Source organism: Lissotriton helveticus, chromosome 3_1, assembly GCF_964261635.1.
Source record: "Lissotriton helveticus chromosome 3_1, aLisHel1.1, whole genome shotgun sequence".
NCBI classification, from domain to species: domain Eukaryota; kingdom Metazoa; phylum Chordata; class Amphibia; order Caudata; family Salamandridae; genus Lissotriton; species Lissotriton helveticus.
In genome coordinates, this window is record NC_136061.1 from 851,900,309 (window position 1) to 851,923,622 (window position 23,314).

The 23,314-nt window shown below is 44.5% G+C and overlaps 1 protein-coding gene across 1 annotated transcript in view; it reads left to right on the forward strand.

Annotated features, from left to right (window-relative positions):
* Window positions 1-21,187, forward strand: part of ADPRS (ADP-ribosylserine hydrolase) — a 58,441-nt gene extending 37,254 nt beyond the window's left edge. Inside the window, exons 5-6 of the mRNA XM_078681177.1 lie at window positions 14,489-14,589; window positions 16,721-21,187. Of these exons, the coding sequence (XP_078537303.1) occupies window positions 14,489-14,589; window positions 16,721-17,031 (412 nt within the window). The 3' untranslated portion in view covers window positions 17,032-21,187. The remainder of the gene's footprint in view (window positions 1-14,488; window positions 14,590-16,720) is intronic.
* The last annotated feature ends 2,127 nt before the right edge of the window (window positions 21,188-23,314 follow it).

Below are 23,314 nucleotides of genomic sequence, written 5' to 3' on the forward strand. Positions count from 1 at the left end.
TGGCTTCTTAGTGAAGACACTCTCAGACCGCTAGCTAGCCGATATTGCCGAAGATACTGGACTGACTGTGTTTACATACGCCGACGACTCCCAGATTATTTTCTCTCTCTCTCTCTCTCTCTCTCTCTAATACTAATCCCAGCACAAAATCCCTCCTTCAGCTAGGTCTTAGGAAAATTGCTACATGGATGAACCATAACCAAACTTAACAATGATAAAACTGAGGTCTAGATCCAAGAACAAAGATCTCTGGGGCCCACTTCACTGGCCTGACAAGATGGGTGCACTCCCTCGGCCGTCAAGCCATGTTCGCAACTTAGGCGTAACCATGGACGACTCGCTGACCATGCACCACCAAGCAGTCAAGGTTACTGCCACCTGCTTCACCATGGCTTAGGAAGATCATCTGGATGCTGCCAGATGCTACCCAGAGAACATTAGTTCAAGCCCTTATCACCTCAAGGCTTGACTACAGAAATGTTCTACACCTTGGCTCCAACAAGGCGGTGACTTGTTGATTGCAGTTGGTACAGAACTCTGCAGCAAGACTACTCTGCAGGGTTCCCAGAGCCACCTCCATCTCCATCTACCTCCTTGACCTGCATTGGCTCAGGGTGGAAAACCGTATTAAGTTCAAAGCCCTGAGCTACATGTTCAAAATCAAGAGGCACGGCACCACAGTATCTGCAATCTCTTGTCGGCCCCTATTTTCCTACTCACCACCTCCGTTCTGCAACTCACAAAAACTTTACTGTACCAAGATTCAAACTTTCTAGGATGGGTGGCAGATCTTTCGCCTATCTTGGCCCCTCCCTCTGGAACTCTCTTCCCCTGGCTATCCACAAAGAAAAAATGTACACCTGTTTCCCCAGATCCCTGAAGACTTTGTTATTTAACCAATAATCCCAACAAACTGCCACTATTTTCACCCAGTCCGTCATGGCGCTGGGAAACCTTTATTCGGGTAGCTGTTGCGCCCTATAAATTCAAAAAATAAATAAAGGTCAATGTCTCCTTGTGACACTTTGACTTGGTGTATATCCCTATTTGGTGTGGGTGAGTGAGGCGGGGCATACTGCCAACCCTCCGTATTCAGACAGGAGAGAACCGATTTCGAGGCTAGTCTCCCACCTCCCGATTCCTGCATGCACAAAAGCGATTCCTCTGCCGGCTTCAGCTGACAAGGCCTGGTCTTGTGTAACTCGAAGTAACCTGCTCCTGCAGGCCAATGCACAACACTTCCATCCCTTTCCCTCTGCCTGCCATAGCCCTTTCCCTGTGCTTACATTTGCATTTCTAATATCCGATCCTGCAGCAGCAGACTTGCAAATCTCATACACGACAGTAACCTGCTTCAAGCCCCAATAGAAGCCAGTGGGGGAAATACATTCTCCTGATGTTTTTCTTTTAAGAAATCTCTCACTTTTATAAAAATTGGCATGTATAGTTGGGTGTCACTGGCAGGTATATGAAAGGTTTGTTCGCAGGTATTTGAGCTTTGAGAAAAGTAAATGCTTATTCATGACTCTGAGTTTGAACTGATAGGATAGGCATTCTTCATGCTTTGAGTGAGAATATTTTTCAAGAAGAAAATGCCTTCATTTCATACCGATGAAATGATTGCAGACTTTTTTTTGTACACTTTAAAATACCTCAATTTTTTTTGCGGACCCTAAATATATATTTAAGAGTGCTAATGGAGCAGTTGACTTTCACAATACTAATAAACACAAATGAACATATTTGAATATACATCATAAGATGGGCCAGTCAGGTGGTTTGGGCCACTGACTAACAACACACCCCTTACAAACAAATGTGATATTGAATACATTCTGTTAAGCAGAGCCCAGACGGATCCCATGCATAGCATGGGGCCAGATTGTTATCTTCATGAATCAAGAAGTCATCTTAACAAATCAAGAAGTGGAAATAATTCAGATGGTGCTAGTGGCTAATGCCTTGCGTGGACAGGAGTCCTAGGTAAGCTTTCTGCTTTTTTGATGATACTCAAGTTTTAACGTTGCATTCAGAATTTTTTTATATGTGTTTGTGTTTTATACAGTGCTGATACTTCATTTTTCACCCATTTTGCAACGTTTGGAATCTGGAAGTCCGATTCAGATTATTGACCTCCTGAGGAAGGTTGGGGAGATTTGAAACATCTGATCTTGCTGACTGAGTTTTTACTTGTAGATTTATGGCTTATCTCTTCCTCTTTGTGAGGACATTGTGGTACTCCTCCATAGATTGAATTGCTGGAATTCGGGTGGAAATTTACCATTGATCGGGAGTTCGGTTCTGCAAGTCTTGCAAAGGATTTAGAGAACTCTTCTCAGCATTAGAAGTTGGTGCTACGTTGGAGGGCTGAAACTGGTTTTCAGAAGGAGAGCTCTGGATTAATCTAGATTGCAAGGATTTCCACTTTCTGGGTTGTGCTCAATTCCTGCGACCAATAGAAAGGGAGAGAGGCTGGGAATGTGTTTAGAGTTATCAATATCTGAGTTTTGGTGCCACTCCGACTAACTAGGTTATCCCTCATTGGTAGTGAGTAGCTGAGCTATGTAGGATGTTTTTGCTTTCATTTGATACCCAGAGGTTAAAGTATTAGAGTATTGTTTGCATTCATGTTGAATGTAGTTGGTGGCTTTACCAAGGGTCACATGTAAATGATGAAATGTTGTGGTGGTGGTGCACATCCTTGGGTTTGACCAACACTTTGGTTGTTACCAGTTCTCGTATGCTGACTCTGATCTTACAAGAAGAGTCAGAACTACTCTAGCCCCACTCAGACATCTTAGCTCTTTTCTCCAGGTGATTTTGTAGAGTCTTGTAGTGGACTGCATCATATGCTGCTGGCAGACTTGATGATCGTTTTTTCACTGGTATTAGCCAGTGGGTGTTTGGTAATTCTGAGAAGCCTGACTCCTCCAAGCTGGTCTTGTAGAACATAGTTAGCTCCCCGGAGGCTTGAGTTTGTGTGAGTCCTCACCCTCCAGGTTCTTGGAAAGGAATTCCATGTGGGATGATAGTTTGACAGGCCTCGGAAGTTTGCTGTGGGATGTCTCGACTGATGCCTCTTGAGAGGATATATGTGCCTGCTTAAAAGTGTATATATGCCCGATGTATCAATATTGTTGTTGCAGCAGAGCTGTGGTCAGATGGCAGATCAAATGTATTGGTCCTTTCTGCTGCATGGAAAGCCTAGGTTAGGTAAATTAGTGTGAGAAGTGCAGGGAACCTTGAGACTTAGTGGTGGTATGATTTAAAGCTTGATTTTTTTCGGGGTTTCCCTTGATTTCTTGTATTTTCTCCTGTTTTTGCCTTTGTATATGTGTTTTAGACTTTGGGAGAGGTTTGACAATTTGAATACTAGCTATTGGGAATAAGAAAGGCTCCCTTTCCTTCTTTACGGTCGGTCAGATGACTATATGATTCGGTTAAGAGCAGCTTATGCAACTTAAAAAAAAAAAATGTTCAACAACCCTGCCTGTGCTATGTAAGCCAAGATGTGCATTCAGACAGAAACCATGTTTTAACCATCCACTGATTTGGATAGTAGCCTTGAAAAAGGTTACTCTGGGAACTACCACTAATGGAATATAGGCCACATGTACAAAACTCCTGATTTGCGATTTCCTAATTACGTTTCATAGCAAATCGCAATTTGTAATGTAAGAAAACATAAACCTTTTAATAGCGATTCCTAATGTGTCGCAAATGTACCTACGTCATCTATATTAATGAGGTAGGTGGCAATTTGCGACCCATTCGGAATCGCAGCCATCACAGGGATGGTGGCTTGCTGGCAGGCCTTAAAAAATCATAAACATTTTACTAGACCTGCAAGTCTACTGACTTAAATCCACTCAACGTAATTGTAAAGCTCTTGACCCCTAAACTGGGTTTCTATGATGTGATCCTGATCAAATATTTTAATTCACTAAGCGCCATTTTCTTCATCACGTATGAGATGACCTTTAAATATATTAGTTCAGCATGTCTGATGTACAAAAACTCTTTTGTTTGATTTAATAGACTAAATCTTTGCTACATATATAATACAAATCAAGCCACATGTCGAATGCTCATGACCCCAGACTTGCCTCTTAGTTCCTTAACAGCATTGTCATCAGGGCGGGTGTAGGCATGTTTTACAAATCATGTTTAAAACCTATCACTTTTAATAAATACATAAATAAAGCATGAAGTAGTAGCACACTGTCATTTGCAAATGAACATATTTCACATTGAAATGACCACAATATTTCCCACTGACATGCGGTTTTACTGATAAAACGATATAGTATACAAACAGTAATGTTTGTAAATCGAGTTTCTGTAAATATTTGTCATTTGCACGTCACCAAGCAGTGTTCTGATTTGTTTTGCTCCTATTTAAATCTTTGTTTGCATCACACTTCTCAATTACAAAAAAAGTGCTTTCGCAATTCCTGATCTGTTTTGAAATATTGCAATATTCATTTACAAGCTATTTTAATGTTGTGATAGAAAAAAAGGACATCTTCCAGCCTTTTGTTTCACAATGAATGTCAGACAGCTCATGTGACAAAAACTTGTAACTGTAGTTAGAGAAAGAAAAAAAACCTCAATTTTCTAAGCAGCAATTATTAAAAAGACAAACTGACATTTGACCTCTGACATTGAACAGACAGAAAATGTGTCAAGATAAAAACCAGATTTAAAGGCCTTTTTATTGCTCATTCACTTTCTGAATGAGCAGAACACCTGTTCCTTTCCAGATTGGACCAGTAGGTGTTAAAAATAGCTCGACCTGAGAGTGGATAGTTAGAATTTTCGAGGCCTGTGTGCTAGGGTCAGAAGACCACCACGTCTGTGATTGCTTTTAAATAAATCTTTTGTTAAGAAATGCAGCCTGTTTTTCTTAAAAGTAAATGGGATGTGTTTCAAAAAAATAAATGAAGTGTTCTTTTAATTTTTTAAGAGTAAGCAGTGGTCCGTGGGACCATTGCCTACTCTTAAAAATGTTTTACCTACTATTCTCTAAAGGGCCATTTGCGAATAGGTTACCACAATTTTTCAAATGGCAGTATATTGCAAATGTTTTGTGACCGCATTTTACACACACATCACTGCAATTTGGTATTTGGAAGAGACGCTCTAAATACGCCACTTCCTAACTCCGAATCACAAACCCAGTTTTTGATTCGGTAATAGGTTACCTGTTCGCAAATTGGGATTTGTATGTTTGAAACAGCCTTTTTTCTGTTTGCAAATTGGCTGATTCTGCTTATCGGCCCGTTTGGGACTATAAAAAGCCTCTGTACATGTGCCCTTAATCTGGAATTGTGACTTTTTTAGGTGTAGAATTAAGGAAAAAACTCTGATTAATCATGGGCAGTATTTGCTTATAGACAGCAATCTTAATACATTGCCCATCTACTCCCAATAGTTATATGTACTTTTTAGGTTTTTGTTTATTTCCAGTGTCCCCAGGCACTTTAACATTAAAATATTTTCCAAGCAACCAGATTATGTTTTGAATCCATCATCAGAATATCTGTGTGTCAGACCATTCGGCATGGGTATGTTTGCAGGTGATTCGCTTTTTCAAAATTCTTTGTTAAAATTTTTTTTTACATTTTTTTATTCATCAGTTTTTTAAACTTAGTCATCTCGTTATTACACAGAATGTACACAATAAATCCTATATTTCCCTCTTGGAATACTAAACAAAGATACATAAAAAGAAAAAACATGCACATTTTTCCTTTAAGCAAATCAAAATACATGACCCCTATCCTAAGTATAATCGTAGAGCTACCGGATATACGGAGGGGCTGCTACCATTTTTTTCCCCGGGTATCCCGCCCTGTGAATATAATGCATTTGACTTGTCCCCTCTAATGTCCTTCCATCCTCTGTTTCCACTCTGAGACTGGAGCCCAAATCCGTTTCCCCAATTGCTTTGCCTTCCAACCTTTCTTCTCATATAATGCTTTCTCTAGATTGTATGTGGCTAGCAGCCGTGTCATCCACTGTTGGAACGTTGGTGGGTTTGGATCTTTCCATAGAGATGCTATGCACAACCGGCTTAAGGTCATTGCCAGAAATATGAATTCATGGTGAGCTGTTGCGACTCCTTCTCTAATTACACCTAATACCATCATTTCGTTAGTTAGGCTAATAGATATCCCCAATGCTCTATCCAAAAACTGTTCTAGTGGGCATTTAAATGGATCTAGGCTGGGGCATAAAGCGAACATATGGATTGTGTCTGCTTCCGAACTTTGACATCTCAGGCATGTTGTCCATTAGTTCCGCCCCAACGAGCTATTCTGTGCGGTGTATAATAAAGCTTGGACATAGTCTTATAGTATTGTGCTTGGAGATTCGCTACTCTTAATACTGTATTTGCGAGTTTAAGCGAACTTTCAGCTTCATTCCCTACTATATTTAATTTCATTCTCCATTTTCAAAGACTTTCGCTCGATCATCCTCCTTATACTGACTCAGTTCATCATATAGTTGTGATATTGAACAGCCCTCATCACCTCGCAGTTGCTCCATAACTTCCTCTCTTTTAAAATTCATATTCCCCCTTGTTTTTGTAGTAGGACCGACCTAATCTGCAGATATTTGTAGAAGTCTCTGCGCTCTAAGTTATATAGCTCTTGTGCTTTATCAAAAGTAATTAACCCTGTAAGGTCCGTAAGATCCCCAAGATCCCCCACGGTTTTTACCCCTAGGATGTCCCATCGTTTCATTACATTGTCGTGGAATACCTCTGGTAATGAGGGATTCTTAAATAAAGGAGTATAGAAATTCATCCCCCCGAGTTTAATTTTTTTCCGGACCGGGGTCCAGAATAACATTGCAGCCCCCAATGTCTTAAATGTTACTTTTTTATAGTAATTTGCTTCGTTAAACGTTAGCAACCACTTATTGGATTCCGTTGTCATGAGTTCATATATGTCTGGGATGCTCTCCTTACCCCTCCATCTATCTTCCGTGTTGCCCCCCAATAGTCCTCTGATGTATTGTAGGACCGCCGCCCAATAATTTGCCTTAAAATCTGGTACCGCCAAGCCCCCCCCCCCCGAGACAGAAATTTAATAGCCCTTCGAGTTTTACCTTTTGCCCATATAAAGTGATTAGAAACTCCCTCAATTTCCTTAAACCAATTGTTATTAAATTTTAGAGGAATTGTCCGAAATTGATATAAAACTGGGTAAAAATAACATTTTTATTATATTGCATCGGCCTATTATTGTTAAATGCAAGTTGTTCATTCTGTCTAAGTCTTTTGTGGATTTTTTTAATCACAGGGCCCAGGTTTTTTTCCACGATCTTCGTTTAGTCTGATGTTATTATTATTAACAGATAAACCGCTGAGTCTGTTACTCTCTGATCTGTCATTGTGATCTTGTGGTTAACTACAATTTGTGTTTTACCCTGATTTAATTTATAGCCGGATAGTGCCCATAGATATTTGCTTCTTTTTCTATTTCCACTAATGCTGAAACAGGGTCAGATGATGTAACTGCTAGGTCATCTGCATAACCTAGTATTTTTGTTTCATGCCCATTCAATATAATTGGCAAAATGTTCCTGTTTGAATCTATTCTCCTTATAAAAGAGTCGATATAAAAGGCAAAGAGTAGCGGGGAGCAGGGACACCCTTGTCGGGTTCCCCGTCCGATGTTAATTGCCCCACTCTGCTCACCCATTATGCTGAGTCTTTGGGTTTGTGTACAGGGCTTGCATGGCTCCTATGCAGCCTTTTCCAATATTTGCCTTCTATAATGCGGCCCATACGAAGCCCCACGAGACCCTATCGAATGCTTTCTCAGCATCCAACAATATAAGCACCATAGGGTCTCGTGAGGCTGCCGTGCCGTCAAATAGTGTACATACCCTCCTAATGTTATCTGCAGTGCCCCTCCCGGGGTTGAACCTGTGCTGCCTGGGGGAGATAATCTTGCCAATTATCGAGCTTAAACGATTTGCTAGGATTTTGTAGTATATTTTAGTGTCACTGTTCATGAGACTAATTGGTCTATAAGACCCGGGGTCAGTGGGGGATTTATTCTTTTTAAGAAATACCACCATTGTAGCCTCCCCCCAAGACAGAGGGGGTACTGCTCCGCTTTGTGTCAGGACCATGAGTTTACTAATATCCTCTTTTAATATAGGAAGAAATTTCTTATAGAATTCGAGTGGGATAAGATCAGACCCAACCGCTTTCTCGGCGGGGAACTCGTTGATTGCTCCCTGTATTTCCTCAAAAGTGAAGGTGATTTCCATTGCTCCTTTATCCTCCATTGTTAACCTCTCGATTGATGCCAACTCTAGGTAATGCTCTATTTAATCTCCACCCACCCCCCTATTGGGGTTATATCGTTTTTGATAAAAGTCTTGAAATATCGAGCAGATCTCCTTTGGTGTGGTAGCTGTACCCCCTGCCTCAGATATCAGCTCTGATATTTCCCCCCTAGTTGCGGCCTGCTGGGTTCTGATCACTAATATGCGTCCGACTTGCTCACTATACTCATACTGATCCTGCTTCCAGGCTAGAAATTTTCCAGCTGCCTTAGAGGCAAATGATTCCCCTACCGCAGCCTTAGCTATAGCCAGATTCTGAGCTATCTTTGTGATATCATGTTGGGCGCCGATTGCTTTAGTCAGCTCCTCTTCTAGTATGGTAACTGATCTCATCTTCCCCTCTATCTCCTCTTTCTCCATGTTGTTCCGCCTAATAGAAAAGCTCATGGTTTCTCCCCAGATACCGGCCTTCATGGCATCCCATACTACCGCAGGCGATGCAGACCCTCTGTTTATCTCGAGAAATTCTTTGAGCCAGCCTTCCATGTGTGTGACATATTTGACATCTTGTAATAAGGCTCTCTCAAATGACCAGCTAGTTGTTTCTTTCTGTGAATTTGGAGTTAGAATTTCTAAAATCAAGGGATTGTGATCTGACATCACCCGCGGCAGCCTACTTATCTTAGAGATGGATATTAGCGAAGGCGAGATCATGAAATAATCTAAGCGTGCTACAGCCTTATGAGGTGTAGAGTAATATGTGCTACCGCCACCGCATGCATTTTGTTGCTCCCACATATGAATCAATCCATTATCTTGCATTAATTGTATCAGAGCTCTGTGGCTTTTCCTCTTATGGCCAGTAAACCTAGCGGGGTTGTTTTTCAATAGGCCATTTAACCCATTTATGTTCAAATCTCTGCACATGTATTATTGGCAGAGGCCAATTGGCCATTTGTATGTTGATTTGAGCGTAGACGGATCATAAAGTAAAATTAAATCCCTGCGCTTGGCATTCAACCATGGCCCAGCGGCCGTATGTGTCTACGATCTGCTTTTTCACTACAACCACCTTGGCCCGAGCTAGTATCGCCACCCCCGTGTTCTGGTTCCCTGTGTTGTACATGTCGAAAGATCTAAAAACATGCGAGAGACCTCAACGTGAGTTTCCTGTAAACATATTATGGGTGCGCGTACTGTCCTTAAATATTCTTTCATATCCCTGCGTTTCTTTGCATCATTTAACCCACATATATTGATTGTAACTATCCGCATGAATTTTCTTTAATTTCACAATTCTTTCTCCTGTGTACCCTATTGTGGTTTACTTTGTTCCCTGATGATGATGATTTTCTCCCCCCTTTTACCCCCATACCCCCACCTGCCCCTCTCTGTGTGACCTCCCACCTCTTCCCCCCCCCCACCCTTCCCCCCTCCCATGTGAAGCAAGCAGACTTACGGTCTCTATGATGGAGTCAGCCTCCCTCTGCTGTACTTTACGTGACTTTTGCATTTTCAAGGTGCACTTCCCTCGATGTTGACCCATACCCCCAGATCTGTCTGTTATATAGTAAACTGTGCTAAGCCATGACACGTTCCATTTCCCTTCTACCCCATATTCGCCCTCTCCCCCTTTCCCTCCTAATGCATTCCTGTGGTCCAGGTCCTATTTATATAGATACACCGTTGTAGTTGTAAGGGAGTCATTAGGCAGCAGTGTCTTCATTTTCTGGTTTTAGCGTGTCCATATATGCCTTGGCTTGTATCTCGGAAGTAAAGACTCTGGTACTATTTTTGTGGATGATCTTCAGCCTCGCTGGATTCATTAGAAAGGCTTGCAGGCCCATCTGTCGACAAGGATCCACCAGTTCCCTCAGTCGCCATCGCCTTTCTACAGTAGTGTGGCAATCATCAGGGATGGTAAAAAAGGACTGAGTCTCGAAGGAGCGTTTGGCGTTCGGACGAGCTTTAGAGTATACCTCCTCCCTCAGTAGGAAATTGCCAAAGTATATTAGTATTGCTCTTGGTCTCATAGTACCTCCCTGAGACCTAGGCTGGTTCTTCCTCTGATCCAACGGGAAGCGGTGTGCCCTTTGGATTTCCCTTTCCCACTCCCAATGACTTAGCTCTGGGAAAGCTCATTTCATTAATTTCAGGATATAAGCCCTGATATCATCGCCTTCAACTCCTTCCTCAATTCCCAGGACCCTGAGATTGTTTCGCCTCTGGTGGTTTTCTAGGTCTTCCAGTTTCCATTGAACATCAGAGAATTGTTTATCAATTGTGCTTAACTTAGCTGAGTCTTTAGCTGGCAATCTTTGAGGTGGCTCGTGCGGTCCTCCAGTTGGGTCACCCTAGTATTAGTATCTGTACACATTTTTGCCACCTTTCTGATAGCCCCTTGTAAATTCTTGGTTGCCAGTCGGTTCTTTTTTCCTTCCATTTTTGTCTCGTCTTGTAGTTGTTTAATTGAGTCAAGTATCAACCGTAGTGAGGGGGCTTCAGCCTCCGCTCCCCCCCTGCACTATATGCTCTGGATAAGTGCTCCGGGTGGCTGAATAGTCCCAATTCAAAGCTATTTCCGAGTTGGCTCTACTTGCCCGTCTTTGTCCACTGTTAGCTTTTTCCTGGGAGTGGGAGTCTCTTTGCCTTCTTGACAGCCTCTTTTTCCTTATGACTGTGTCTTTATCCTTCAGTGATGTTCCATCGTTCCCCTCTGAGCTAGAAATTGAGCTGGCAAATGAAACATTCTCCCTTTCGCTCTCCTCAATATCTGAGGGGGTATCTTCTGACCCATCCGTGACCGAGAAGAATTTATCCTTAAAGTCCTGGGTATCCTCGGGGCCACTAAGGCTGCTGCTTGCCGTGGCCTCCTGTACTAACATGTCTGTTGTCAGCAATTCTCCGCCTGTGGTGTCTACAAAGTTTACTGCCCCCCTTTTCCCCACCGGAGCCTCCTGTTGGTCTGGGAATTCTTTAGCCTGTTCATGGGGTTGAGTTACTGCAGCCATTTCTTCCTGACCCGTGCTGTGTGTTGAGTTTTCACTAGCTTCCATTATCTCTCCCCATTGTAATCCGGGGGTAGTTATTTTCTTTTCTGCCCCAGAGGGAGCTACCTGGGCTGCCTGGGCTGCTCGTGGACCTTGCTGCGTAGTGTTCTTCCCTTTAGGAGTGACCACAACTTTAATTAGGGTCGGCGAGTCCTTTTTTGCGGGGCCCATCTGGCTAGCTGGAGAGAAAAAGCCTGTTATACTTTTGTGGCCCCCAGTGTTCACAACCCCTGGTTTTGGCATTTTACCCCTAGTATTGCTCCAGGTACCTTGGTCATTTTTTTTTGCATTTCCCCATTCTCATCTGGGATGATATCAAGATTCTTCCCAGTCTCTTTTGGAGCCACCTACGAGGCTGCTTTTCCCGGGTCTTAAGGCTGCACTGGGGGTTTTGGGGGCATTGCTCCCTGTTGCTCAGCTTCTGGCGCCCTTCCTTCCCCCCCCCCCCCCCCGAGTTGTTTTCGGGGCCATCCTTGTGAAGGCGGGAGTTCTTCTTTTTTTTTTTAAAGACCTTTATTGATAGTAATCGCAATTACAACACAGCGCAGAGCCCAGGGCTCGCGAATACAGTACATTGCAATACAGAAACGCGAAGGATCTGGTCCAGGAGTACAGAGGTCTAATTTTAAAGGTTTGCGTTCCGAAGGATAGACAAAAACAGGATAACATAGCACAACAGGGTGATTCCGGCCTGTAATAATCAGGATAGCCAATTGCATAATACAACAAAAACGCCAGAATCGCGCGCATCACGTAGAAAAATGTCTAAACCCAGAAAAGAGGAAAAAGAAAAAGAATAGAAGGCCCATAGAACAAAAAATAAAAACAAACCCCCCCCCATCCACCCCCCACCCTGCAGCTGGCTACGGCCTTCCCCCCCCCCTAGCAGCGTGCCTGTCGCCCAATAAAAGGAGTCCCGAAATGTAGAGAGTAAAGGAAGAAACCTAATCTATATTCCCATGAAAGGAAAAGCGGGGAGGAGTCCACCACCCGTCCCCCGGCTCCACCCTCCCGTAAAGCCAACAGCACTAAACATGACATCCGGCGGCATCAAGCATTACAAGCAGGAGAAGTTGGAAACACAAAAGCAGCCCACATCGCAAGCAAGGATAGCGATCCACATCCCACATGTCTGTCCCCAGCATCACCCTCCCACGGATCAATAGGGACGTAGAGTCCGGTGCCAAAAAACATTACCAGTAGAGCAAGTCACAAGGCACGAAGCCGGCACAGTGCACAGTCAAAGAAATCAGCACATCACATATCTGGCTCGGTCAGCAACGAGAAACCCATCAGTCAATAACAGGAAGCGTTCATCCCTGTCCCGTTTTTTCACGTGCACCACAGTTTACCAAAGTGTCCCAAAAAAATGCGAACATCAACCCAAAAATGGCAAGCCGGTACAACCACCCAATCACGGCAGCTACGCTCAAACCCAGTGATCCCATCCCGGGCAAAGAATGAACCATCCCCACGTCACAATGCGGAGCCGAGCCAGGAGGGAAAATGTCAACATCCGACAACACCCGAGGCGACCCCCAGGCAATGGGGAGTATGGCTCGGGGCAAATATACCCGTCGCGATTCCAGTCCAAGGTCCTCACATCGCCCCAGGCATGCGACATCCGCAGCATTGAATTTTGCGAGGTCCGGAGATTCAGATCCGCCATTTTGAAATAGGGCAGCCATCTTGATGGAGACGGACGAGGAACAAGAACAATCGAAATGTACCTGCGAGTCAGCCATTTGCAATCTTCCCAGTGCACACACGATATCATCCACCTTGTCAATCAGGGTTTGAGCAGAGTGCGCCAGAACGTGACGGAGGGAGAGAATAGCAGCCAGAAGATCGCCATATCCCAAATCTCCACTACTCTCCCCTTCGAGTGCGTCCCCTTGCACTACAATTCCGCCACCACACTGCAGCACAGACCTCCCCAGGCTGTGCTCCATCATGGCCGTCTTTTGCATGGGGGTAGACACTCCGAAACAGGTCATGGCACCAAAAGTAGAAAGCCAGAGTTCCACGCACTATAATGCCGACAAATAATGCCAATATGCTGCCACAAGCTGAAGACCCATAGAAACGCCGTCTTGTAAAATATAGCGGGAGCGGAAATCCGGGAGCCTCCTGTTGATTGCGGAGCTCCACGAAAGTCGTTTCTCGGCAGCCAGCAAATAGAGCACTCGCCGCCGTGTAGTTGCCCCAAACCAAGCGCCAGGCACAATCCGATCCGCACCTGTAGTACAGCGGGGCGTGCGTGTTGAAATTCGGCTGCCTCGCACTAAGAAGGATCTGACCGGCTCACAGCGGTCGCTGGCATCCCGAGTTGCGCACTGAGCGGCCGGCCTCACCATCCACTCGAGGCCCCGGTCTGAGAACTGCTGCGGGCCGCATAATGCGATCAGTCATTTCTCCCATGAGGGAAAACGGTAAAGCATCAGGATTGCTCCACAGGTCGCCGGACGTCATCATCTTCAACAATCCGCCAGGGCGGGCCAGGATAGACGGCAGGATAGTTGCAAAGGAGAAGATGATCCTCGGAGCCGAGGGACTGAGCGTCCTACCCGGACGCCATCTTGGCTCCTCCGAAGGCGGGAGTTCTAACAGTCTACCTGCGCTCGCCTTCGAGAATCGCCAAGGATGCTCTGCCTTCAATGCTTGGGGCTCCGCTGCTCAGGCTGCCTCTGCCACCGCCTCTCGCAGCTCCGTTTACTCTGCTGGCTCTGCCAGCCTCTGAGGCACTCGCTTGTTCCGCTGTTCCGCTCGTTGAACCCGCAGCTCCGCTAACAGTGCCGCAGCCGATGACAGGAGCTCCACGAGCAGCCTCTCCGCCGCCCACAAGAAATCGCCGCCGCTGTACAGCGCTGTCATCGAGGGTGAGTCCACTTAATGCACCGTTTCTGCCTTTGCAATTACGACGGCATCGGGAGCGATCTCAATAGCCGTCAGCCAGACGCCATCTTGCTTCCCTAGGTTCATGTTCTACCTGCTTTTTCTAAATTCTAAGGACCTTGCACACAATGACAAGCATTTCTGAGTTTGTGACATGTACACTGACTGATTCTCTTTCAGCCCTCTTCCATTACTGGCATCTTCCATGGATTTGTAACGCTCCTTTCTTCTCGTAGGATGGATTTGGTAGAGTTTCCATTCACCAATCGATTGAAGAAGATAAAGGAGTTTGTGGAGAGGGGCCAGGTTTCGAAAGATGATGTGATCTCGGAGTTAGGTAGGTTTCTGTTCTGTTTGATTCTTATAAGACTTTATTATGCTTGTATTTTCATTGTTTACCTTTAGGGCCTAGCTTTATTGCATCTTTCTGAGTCTAGTAACCTTTTTGGAAGAACTTCAAGGTCCCCAAAGGGAGCGAGACGTGCTCCTGGTAGAGCTGCAAAGCCTTTAGTGGTAAAAGGCTGCAGCTGAAGGAGCTGTACAGCCTTTAATAAGTAAGAGTTTGTGTGGAAAAACTTTACAGCCCTGAGAATTAGAGATCTGTGTCTTTGGAAGATATCCATAGGCAAAAGTGGGAGGGACTGACCACTGGAAGAACTTTACATTTCGGGGTATTAAAGGATGGGTCTCTTATCGACCTGCACTGTTCACACAATAAGGGGGTTAGGCCTGGGAGAATTATGCAGCATACAGTACAATACAGTCAAGTGTATGGAAAATCTGTGTGACTGGGAGGAGACCCGGCATGAGGAAGCGCTGTACAGCCCAGAGATCGCAGGGCCACTTTGGGAGCTTTACCTCTTAGAATCCTAGATAGCTGGGCCTTTGGAAGAGATCCACAGAGTGCAAGAGAGCTGATCCTAGGCGAGCTGTTTTAACCAGAGGGGAGAGGGTTGGGCGAGAGGCATAGCTGCTGGCTCCCAGTGGGGGAGCGCTTTATCCTAAGAAGCTCTTGCACACAACACGGGAAAGGTATTGACAAGAGGAGATACAAAGTTGTTTGGGTCTTAAGGAACGCCTCATCTCAGAGAGGGAGATGGCAGAGGAAGCTCCGTGTTTGGAGTGGGAGAGACTGAGGTGGGGAGTGAAGGCACTGACCCTGAAGGAGCCGTGCAGCCCAGACTAGGCAAAGCTGTGAATTAGAGAGCTGTACACGCAGAGTGTAGAGTGCTTGTTTGATGCATCTACATCTGGGGGAAGAGGTGTGGTGCTGTGGCCAGGGCGGCTGACTCCGGAACACGGGCGCACGGTTCGATCCCCAGCGGCAGGTTAGCCCAGCGCCGTGTGACTCTGGGCAATAACTCGCTTAATCTTCCCGACGGCCCCCAGCGCCGGGACACCTCGTCTGAGGTAGCTGCAATATATGGGAAATCAACCCTACAAACTGGCCCAAGAGACCATAAAAAGGCCCACAAACAGCCAAAATACAGACCCACACACCAACCTGTCAGACCAGCCCTTCGGGCACTGCCTGACTGCCCTATAGGTCAGTCCGATCCTCGCGTTTTCCCTTTGACACTGTAAACAGTTGTCAGTACTTCGTATGGATTTATTATGCTTGGAAAATGTCAATTATGCTGGAAAAAGTTGGTGTTTGGTACTTTTCTCACAGTGGCTGCAGTAGCCACTTCACCTGTTGTGCAAGGAGTTTGGGCTTCCTTGGAAGGGGCGCGTTAGTCGTCTTGATCACCAGCAGTTATACAGGACACTATACTTCTGGTTATTAGTTGCTGTCAGAGTGCCCAGCCCATAAAGACTAGTCCAGCCTTTTCAAAGAACTGTTGACTAAAGATATGTGCACATGTGGATAAAGGTAATATATTTGGACTCTACATATCTGTTAATTCATTAGGAGAGCTCTATAACGTACATATTGGATTACAAGTATGCAACTGTTACTAGTATGTAATGATTTTTCATAGTTTAATCATGTTATATATGTGCATAGATGGCCATGCTGTGCCCAAACGCCACCTTATTTTCTAAGCAAATGGCATGTTGACAGTGCATCTCTTAATCCAGTGTCCCTCCAAATTGTTGGCTTTTTAGGAGGAAATCCCTTGGTAGTAAAACAAAAATACCAAAAAAAAGCTCAACTTTGTTCCTGTTGACAGACGTCTGAGAATGTTTTTTACTAAATAGCCAGATAGATAGTATAGATGTTTCCATGCTGCATCGGTGCATAAACCTTGAGAGATGAGGATCCAGAAAGTGGTGTGATTTAGGCATTTTTGCGATCCGACCGCTTTGTCTAAATTTTCTTTGAGTTGCCAGTTTGTATTTTTGATGGTTGCCTGAATCTATATTTGTGCTATATTTAAATGCTCTGGAGAATATACAGAATGTGAGATGAGTTTACGTTGGTGATCAGATGACCCTATTTCACAGTAGTTCTTTTCATTTACCAGGTAATGGCATTGCGGCGTTGGAGTCCGTGCCCACTGCAATCTACTCCTTTCTGCGCTGCATGAACCCCGACCCTGATATTCCAGAGGAATACAACAGTCTTCAGAGGACGATCATATACTGCATCTCCCTGGGCGGCGACACTGACACCATCGCAACCATGGCTGGAGCCATCGCTGGAGCCTACTACGGGGAGGAACTGGTGCCCTCCAGCTGGAAGCAGAGCTGCGAAGGGCATGAAGATGCTGAGAAGTGGGCTGAGGAACTGCATGAGCTGTATTCAAAACGGTGCCAAGGTACCGCCCCAGTGTAGTGTCCCTGGGCCTGACAAGCCATTCTGCCTAAAACACCACTCAACATGGCTTTGCAACCGTGTGTGGTGCTGTTGGCGCATCATGGGTTATTGAGGTGGTGTAGGATGAATAGGCGAGAAGCCCTGGAGCTGAGCGTAACTCAGCCAATGGTGGAGGCCACATCATCTCTCGCTCATGCTGGACCAGCAAGAGAAGCCTACAGCACAAGAAGAAGGCCAACCCGAAGTAAACCTCAGAGACAATAGCCCAGGGAACAGTTTATTTCAGAAGTGTGGGGGTTTGTGCGCCTCGTGTTTATTCACAGCAGAGGGATGGTTGGGATGGCATTTTTTTGCTACAGTGCTCCATGTTTGAATATTAATATCCCAGGTGCGAATACTGGCCATAATCACACAGCCATTTGTTTTGAGAAAATTAAAACGAGGACCAGTTCATATTTGGATAATCAAATTAGGAAAAAGCTCCTGCAAGACTGCAGACATTCTCTGATTATTGAAGCGGCCTTATTGTGTGTAGAAAGTTGTAAACATACTGAGCCCTGGATAAAGTGCACAGTTTCGATGCGGAGACATGTGTTCCGGTTCATGTAACACAGCAGCAGTGACATTCACCATGGTCACGAGGGCAGACCCCTAATTAATTTTCATGATAGTCGAGATAAACATACATGCAAACAATCCAAATGAGATTGATTTACATAATGGTTATCCTGAAAATCGGGCATGTTTGGGGGTTTGTGAACCACGTTTGGACATCCATCTCAAGGGCAGGCTACTTCAGTGGCTTGCATCCATTGTTTAGCAAGTGACCTTGGCAGGGAACGCCTATGCCAGCACTAGAACTGGGAACATCATCTTATGCGGCACCATCATGGCCAGCGCAGCCCCATACTCCTTTCTCTGATCCCGCATGTCAAACAGTGGAGCAATTCTCAAGCTCTGAGGCGACCAGACTGCTTTCTCCCTACCTGACTCCCACATTAAAGGTCCTACTGGGATAACTTTGTAAGTTAAGTGAAATGACTACACTTTAACCATCAAGTTGTTCATCCTACTCACTGATTTAAAAAAATTATTTAAATTGCCTGTGCCCAAATTTTGGTTAGGGGAGGTCACCCATTTCCACCCATGGTACAATCCGTTAATCCATAAGACCCTCCATATATTGTGACAGAAGCCATACTTTGGTTGTGACTTACTTCAGGGCGCTTCATGCAGTCAGCCACAACCAAAGTAGCGTTTCGGTCACAATATTTAGCGGTTTCTATCAATGTTAAATGGTTAGTGCTTTGTGTCTGCCACTACATTTTCTAATTGCTAAGATGCAGTTTATAATTATGCGGCAAGGCTGTCATTAGGGAAGTCTACTTAGCACTGGTCTTTACTTTTATTCTTTGCTAATTGGGCATACCGCCCACAGGGTAAATATATAGTGTCCCATTCTTGTAGAGTAGGTGCTGACTGGCAACCACCAGCTCAAAGTAGCTAGTTCACGTCGCCCTGCAGCATAAGAATAAGGAGAATCCACCACCCTGTTGTGCTGCAGGATTAACCTAGGTTACATGGCACAAGGTCAAGTTTTTGTAGAAGTGTTGGTTCGCTTTCCAAAGTATATACATCTTTTATTAAAACACATGTAGTGCTTGACCATTGGATACTCCAACCAACAGTTGGCAGTGTTAAACAAAAACCGTATGAAATTGGTCTGAAAAGTCAGCAAGCAAACAAAGGCAGCCTGGTTGGACTAAAGTGAGAAATAAAAATGCCACACGTGATAAAAAATATTGCTCTCTTTAGGCGAATCAAATCTATGAAGGAAGACCCTTATAGATTTGATTCGCGCAAAGTGATTTTTAGTTTCGTGCAACATTTTTATGAAGTGAAATGTTTGTTTGGCAAATTGGTAGACTTTTTGGGGTGAGTTTGGCAAGAGGTGGCAGTATTATTGATGAACAATTTTAATAAACATGAAGCAAAAAATTGAGTTTGCTCATTTATAAATGTAAATGTTACATAGTGACCAACGTTTAGTGACATGCCAGTACAAGAAAGAGTTCTTTATGTTGAAAATGGTCCTCACATTAATCGTGGCTAAAAAAATGCAATAGGGAGATGGATTAACACGTCAGCTTGCTTGTGAATAAAGGACTTGTGTGATGTTAAAAGGTAAACTACTCTTCCATCTTCAAATTAAGTTTATCTGCCTCCTGTGCAGGATACCTGTTTATTGCACAGGAAGCCTCTTGCCCTACTCGCCCTGTGCCAGTTGCATAACCATTGGCCCTACTTAATCTCTTACTACAGCTTTCCTATCGCTTAGTTATTACTCTGATATGTACCAGGCATTTATGAATTAATTTCTGTTAAGAACATCTTGCGTTGCTCGTACAACATGCAGCCACCAGCCCCATTGCCAACCAAGGAGCAGGAAGCCTCCCCACAAAAGCTGCGTCAATACAACCTTCAAAGAAAGTGGACTGTTATCAGTGTTACTTAAGGTTCCTAAGAAGAGGTGTGTCAGTAACCGATCAGCAATGTTGGGTTGTTAAAATGGTGTAATAGAACTTCACATGCTGCAACTCGCCCCCAGCTAACCCATTGCACTATGCTCACTTCTCTTGTGGACTTTTCCACCTCCTAGGAGGACGTAGCCAGTTCTGCTCAGTGTTTGTCAATCATAAGTGTGTACCCCTGGGTGGAACTTGCCCATGCAGGTGACCTCCTCTTGTGCAGCTCTATTTTCACTCATTTATTCATTAATATTAATTTATTTGTGATTAAACATTCGTGAAAGGCCTCACCTTTAAACCCAAAAACCAACTGGACTTCTAGCAACATAAAAAGTAATATCCAAACCGAAAACCTGAATCTTAAAACCAACTCCTAACTAATCAAAACTAAGGGGGTCATCGGATTTCGGGACCGCCCGCCATGAGGGCGGGGGTTCTTTGGGGGGTATTAGGAGGCGCCCGCCACAGTGGCGGGTGCATCCTGCATTTTTAACATTGGGGCGGGCGGTGCTCTCAGCACCGTCTGCCACAATGCTAAAAATGCATGTAATGCATTTGCATCCACAAAGCGGCATGCACCATGTGGTGCCTGCTGCATTGTGTATGCAAATGCCGGGGGGTACCACAGGTACACCCCATGTGCACCCCCCGCCTTCACCATGGGGGCCCGCAGGGGGCCCCCAAAGCCCATACTAATATGGCTGGCAGTGTCTGATAGACACTACCACCATATTAAACCTTTTCCGCCCCGGTCGCAAGGCGACTGGGGCCGAAAAGCGGCGGACAGTCTTTACTTCCACCACGGTCCCCCTGCCATAGTAATATGGCGGGGGGAAATGGGTGGCGGGCGGGCAAGGATGTCAGGAGGATCGCCACTGCCCGCATGGTGGTGGCGATCCGCCCGACATCCTAATGGGCCCCTAAATATTGACAGTGTATACTGTTGGCTACATTAGAGAATCCCATTAAGTTGTATGCACAGTGTTTATTTAAACAAAAAGGAAAGCTCCCAAGATTTTGTGCAATTGCCTTTCCACTCTTTGTGTCCATCATGGTGACCGATAGCATGACCTAGACCACTGTGAGGCAATTACAGACTTTAAATGCCAAAATTCGATGTTATTCCTTTTTTATGTGGCACATGTTGTATACTTACTTGGCAGGTTTCAGATTACTAAGGCCCGCATGAAGTGAATGCAGACTGCTGTAGGTCTTGTTTTCAAGAATTTGTCATAGCAAAGTTGCTTGTCAGCCTTAGCGGTTCTTGCTGGCGTGGGTCGTTTTTGCTGTTTGAATAGACTTCTTCACCTACGAGTCCTAGACTTCTCAAATAAAGCCAAGACAAACAATCTTGTCTCTCTGAATGTTCTTAGGGGGTAAAATGATTCATCCCTGAAGCCATCTCAGATGAGCAAGTGCATGTGGCGTTGGCTAGAGCAGTGGACCTCGATCATGGGGAACCGGTTCGAGGAGGTTCGACAGGGACACTCTACATCCTGTGATTCTGGGTAAATCACTTAATCTCCCAGTGCCTACCAAAATGAATGTGTCCATCTCTAGCTTAACTTGTCCTCATGTAAAGCGCTCTGATATCTTCAGGTCGAGTTCGCTCTATATAAAACTAAAATAAAAAAATTTAAGACTTTTCTTTGTGTCATCTGCATGTTGACGGTTTGAACAAACTAGGCTTTTTTTATAGCATCCTTCATTGTCTTTACATGCATGTTGAAAAATATTAATAAATCCCTCGGGTATCTCAGAGTTACTCGCCGAGTCCTGATGTAAAAATGAGCAAACACTTTACCACCATCCTTCTCCCACCCTCTATTCCTTCACGTCCCTTTCATCGCTGTAGTACACCCCTAGATGAAGAGAATTGAAGGCACCTAAGATGTTCTTCAACTGACAAATTGTTCTTGTCTGCTGCTTTTAAGGAGTTTGATGCAACACATCCCCGGGCAACCTCAGTCTCCTATCCTTGTGATGTATGAAAGACATCCTACACAGCAGTTGCTGATTGAAGTACGCTCGTCATCATCCATGTCTAAAGGGGTCCATACCTGATGAGTGTTGTCATGTGCAGGTTTTATCATTCACCCTATTCTTCAATTGTAGTGGAGGGAGGCAACTATTGCTTTCTCTAAGTTCCTGAGGGATCTCTGTACAGATGTCATTTCCAAGTATCAACCACAGAAGTTTAAGGATTTGAGGGCCTTCGAAGAGGATAGAGAGACCCCCCCTCTGGGTCGCATAGATTCAATTTACAGTTCATATGTTATCAGGATCTACCACGTCTCTAACTGCTAAGCAGGTATTTTTGTGCCTAAAAAGTAGCCCTATGCACAAACTAACCCGAATCACAACCCAGAAAATCCTGGTGTCTTGAGCAAGTGAGAGAACTCGGTTTTCATGAGAAGAGCAATTACCCATCTTCTGTTCACTGGTGTGCCGATTACATATCTACTGAATATTTGCAGGTTATTGAGTAGCCCTTCAAAAACAGAATAATGCAAATGTCATGCCACCCACTTAGAGAAGTAATTTCTCTGTAGGTCGTCCACTTGTGCACCATCTTCCTTTTCTGAAGCACCTGGTTGTACTACACTAGAGCTAGGAAGATTTCATTGATTTCCAGAGCCAATCAAGCCGTATTCACGAACACCAGTCTTCAATATGACCCTTCTGTAAATATAGAACCCAAAGAACTGGGAACACCCTGGCAAGTGGGAAGCTGAAATGTCCGGTCTATACTGTGCAAGTCCACAGGACTCGAAACCAATTACTATTCTCACCTTTGTCAGTTGTAGAAACAAGAGTCTGTGGACACACGTATGCCAAAAAGTAGAAGTATAGATGTGTAGACCTCTTTTTTTGCAGATAGCAGTCTGCATAGTTGAACACTTGCCAATTATGAAAAGTGGAAGAGCTTTCAAATTTTGTATTTTGATTGAATCTATAATATACAAAATCCTTCTTGAAGAATGACAGGAGGAATTGTTATATGCAAAAGAAAAACAGTGTATACAATTTGGAGTACTTAGTCCATTTGACCATGTGAGCAGTGTCTTGGTGAGATGGGATTGCGCACATCCAGCGAGTGAGTTACTGTCAGACGCCTTCATGAAGCATACCTTTGAAATCGAAAGACAAAAACCCTTCGCTAACTAACATCAAGAGGTAAAAACAGCGTTCATAGGGTTCCCAAAGGTACATTGACTGAAAGATTTGCCTCTGTACAAATATCAGCTTAAATAAAACAAAATAATCTCTCTGACATCCAAATAGGATTTCACTGAAGTCACACACAACCTGCCCTGCCGTGGGACAACGTCAAGGGTATGGTGTACCCTAAAGAAGTAGTGGCACCTCTGCTCCTGGACCTTTCTCCTGCCCTTTATATGGGGCAACATCCCTCTCTGCTTCCAAGACGAATGCATAGTGGTAAAGGGCACTGTCTTTCACTGAACTGCTACTTTCCTAACAGATCCTTCATTCCTTCCCTGTACTGCCTCCGCTCCCACCATTTTGACTCAATGACAGGAGTTTGTCAAGGCGCCTCTGTTGCCCCCCCTCTTTAATGTATATTCTAGACCATTTATGAAGCTGACCACCTCCTTCCTCAACTTTTGCAGTTGAATGCACTCAAATTATGCTAAAACTCTTGAGCCATACAAGCTAGGATCTTGTGCCACTGGCCAGTGTCCCCTTGTGGTTATTTAATTTATTTGTTTAGAATTAGTAAGAGCACTTGTTTTTTCAGAATGGAATCTGGG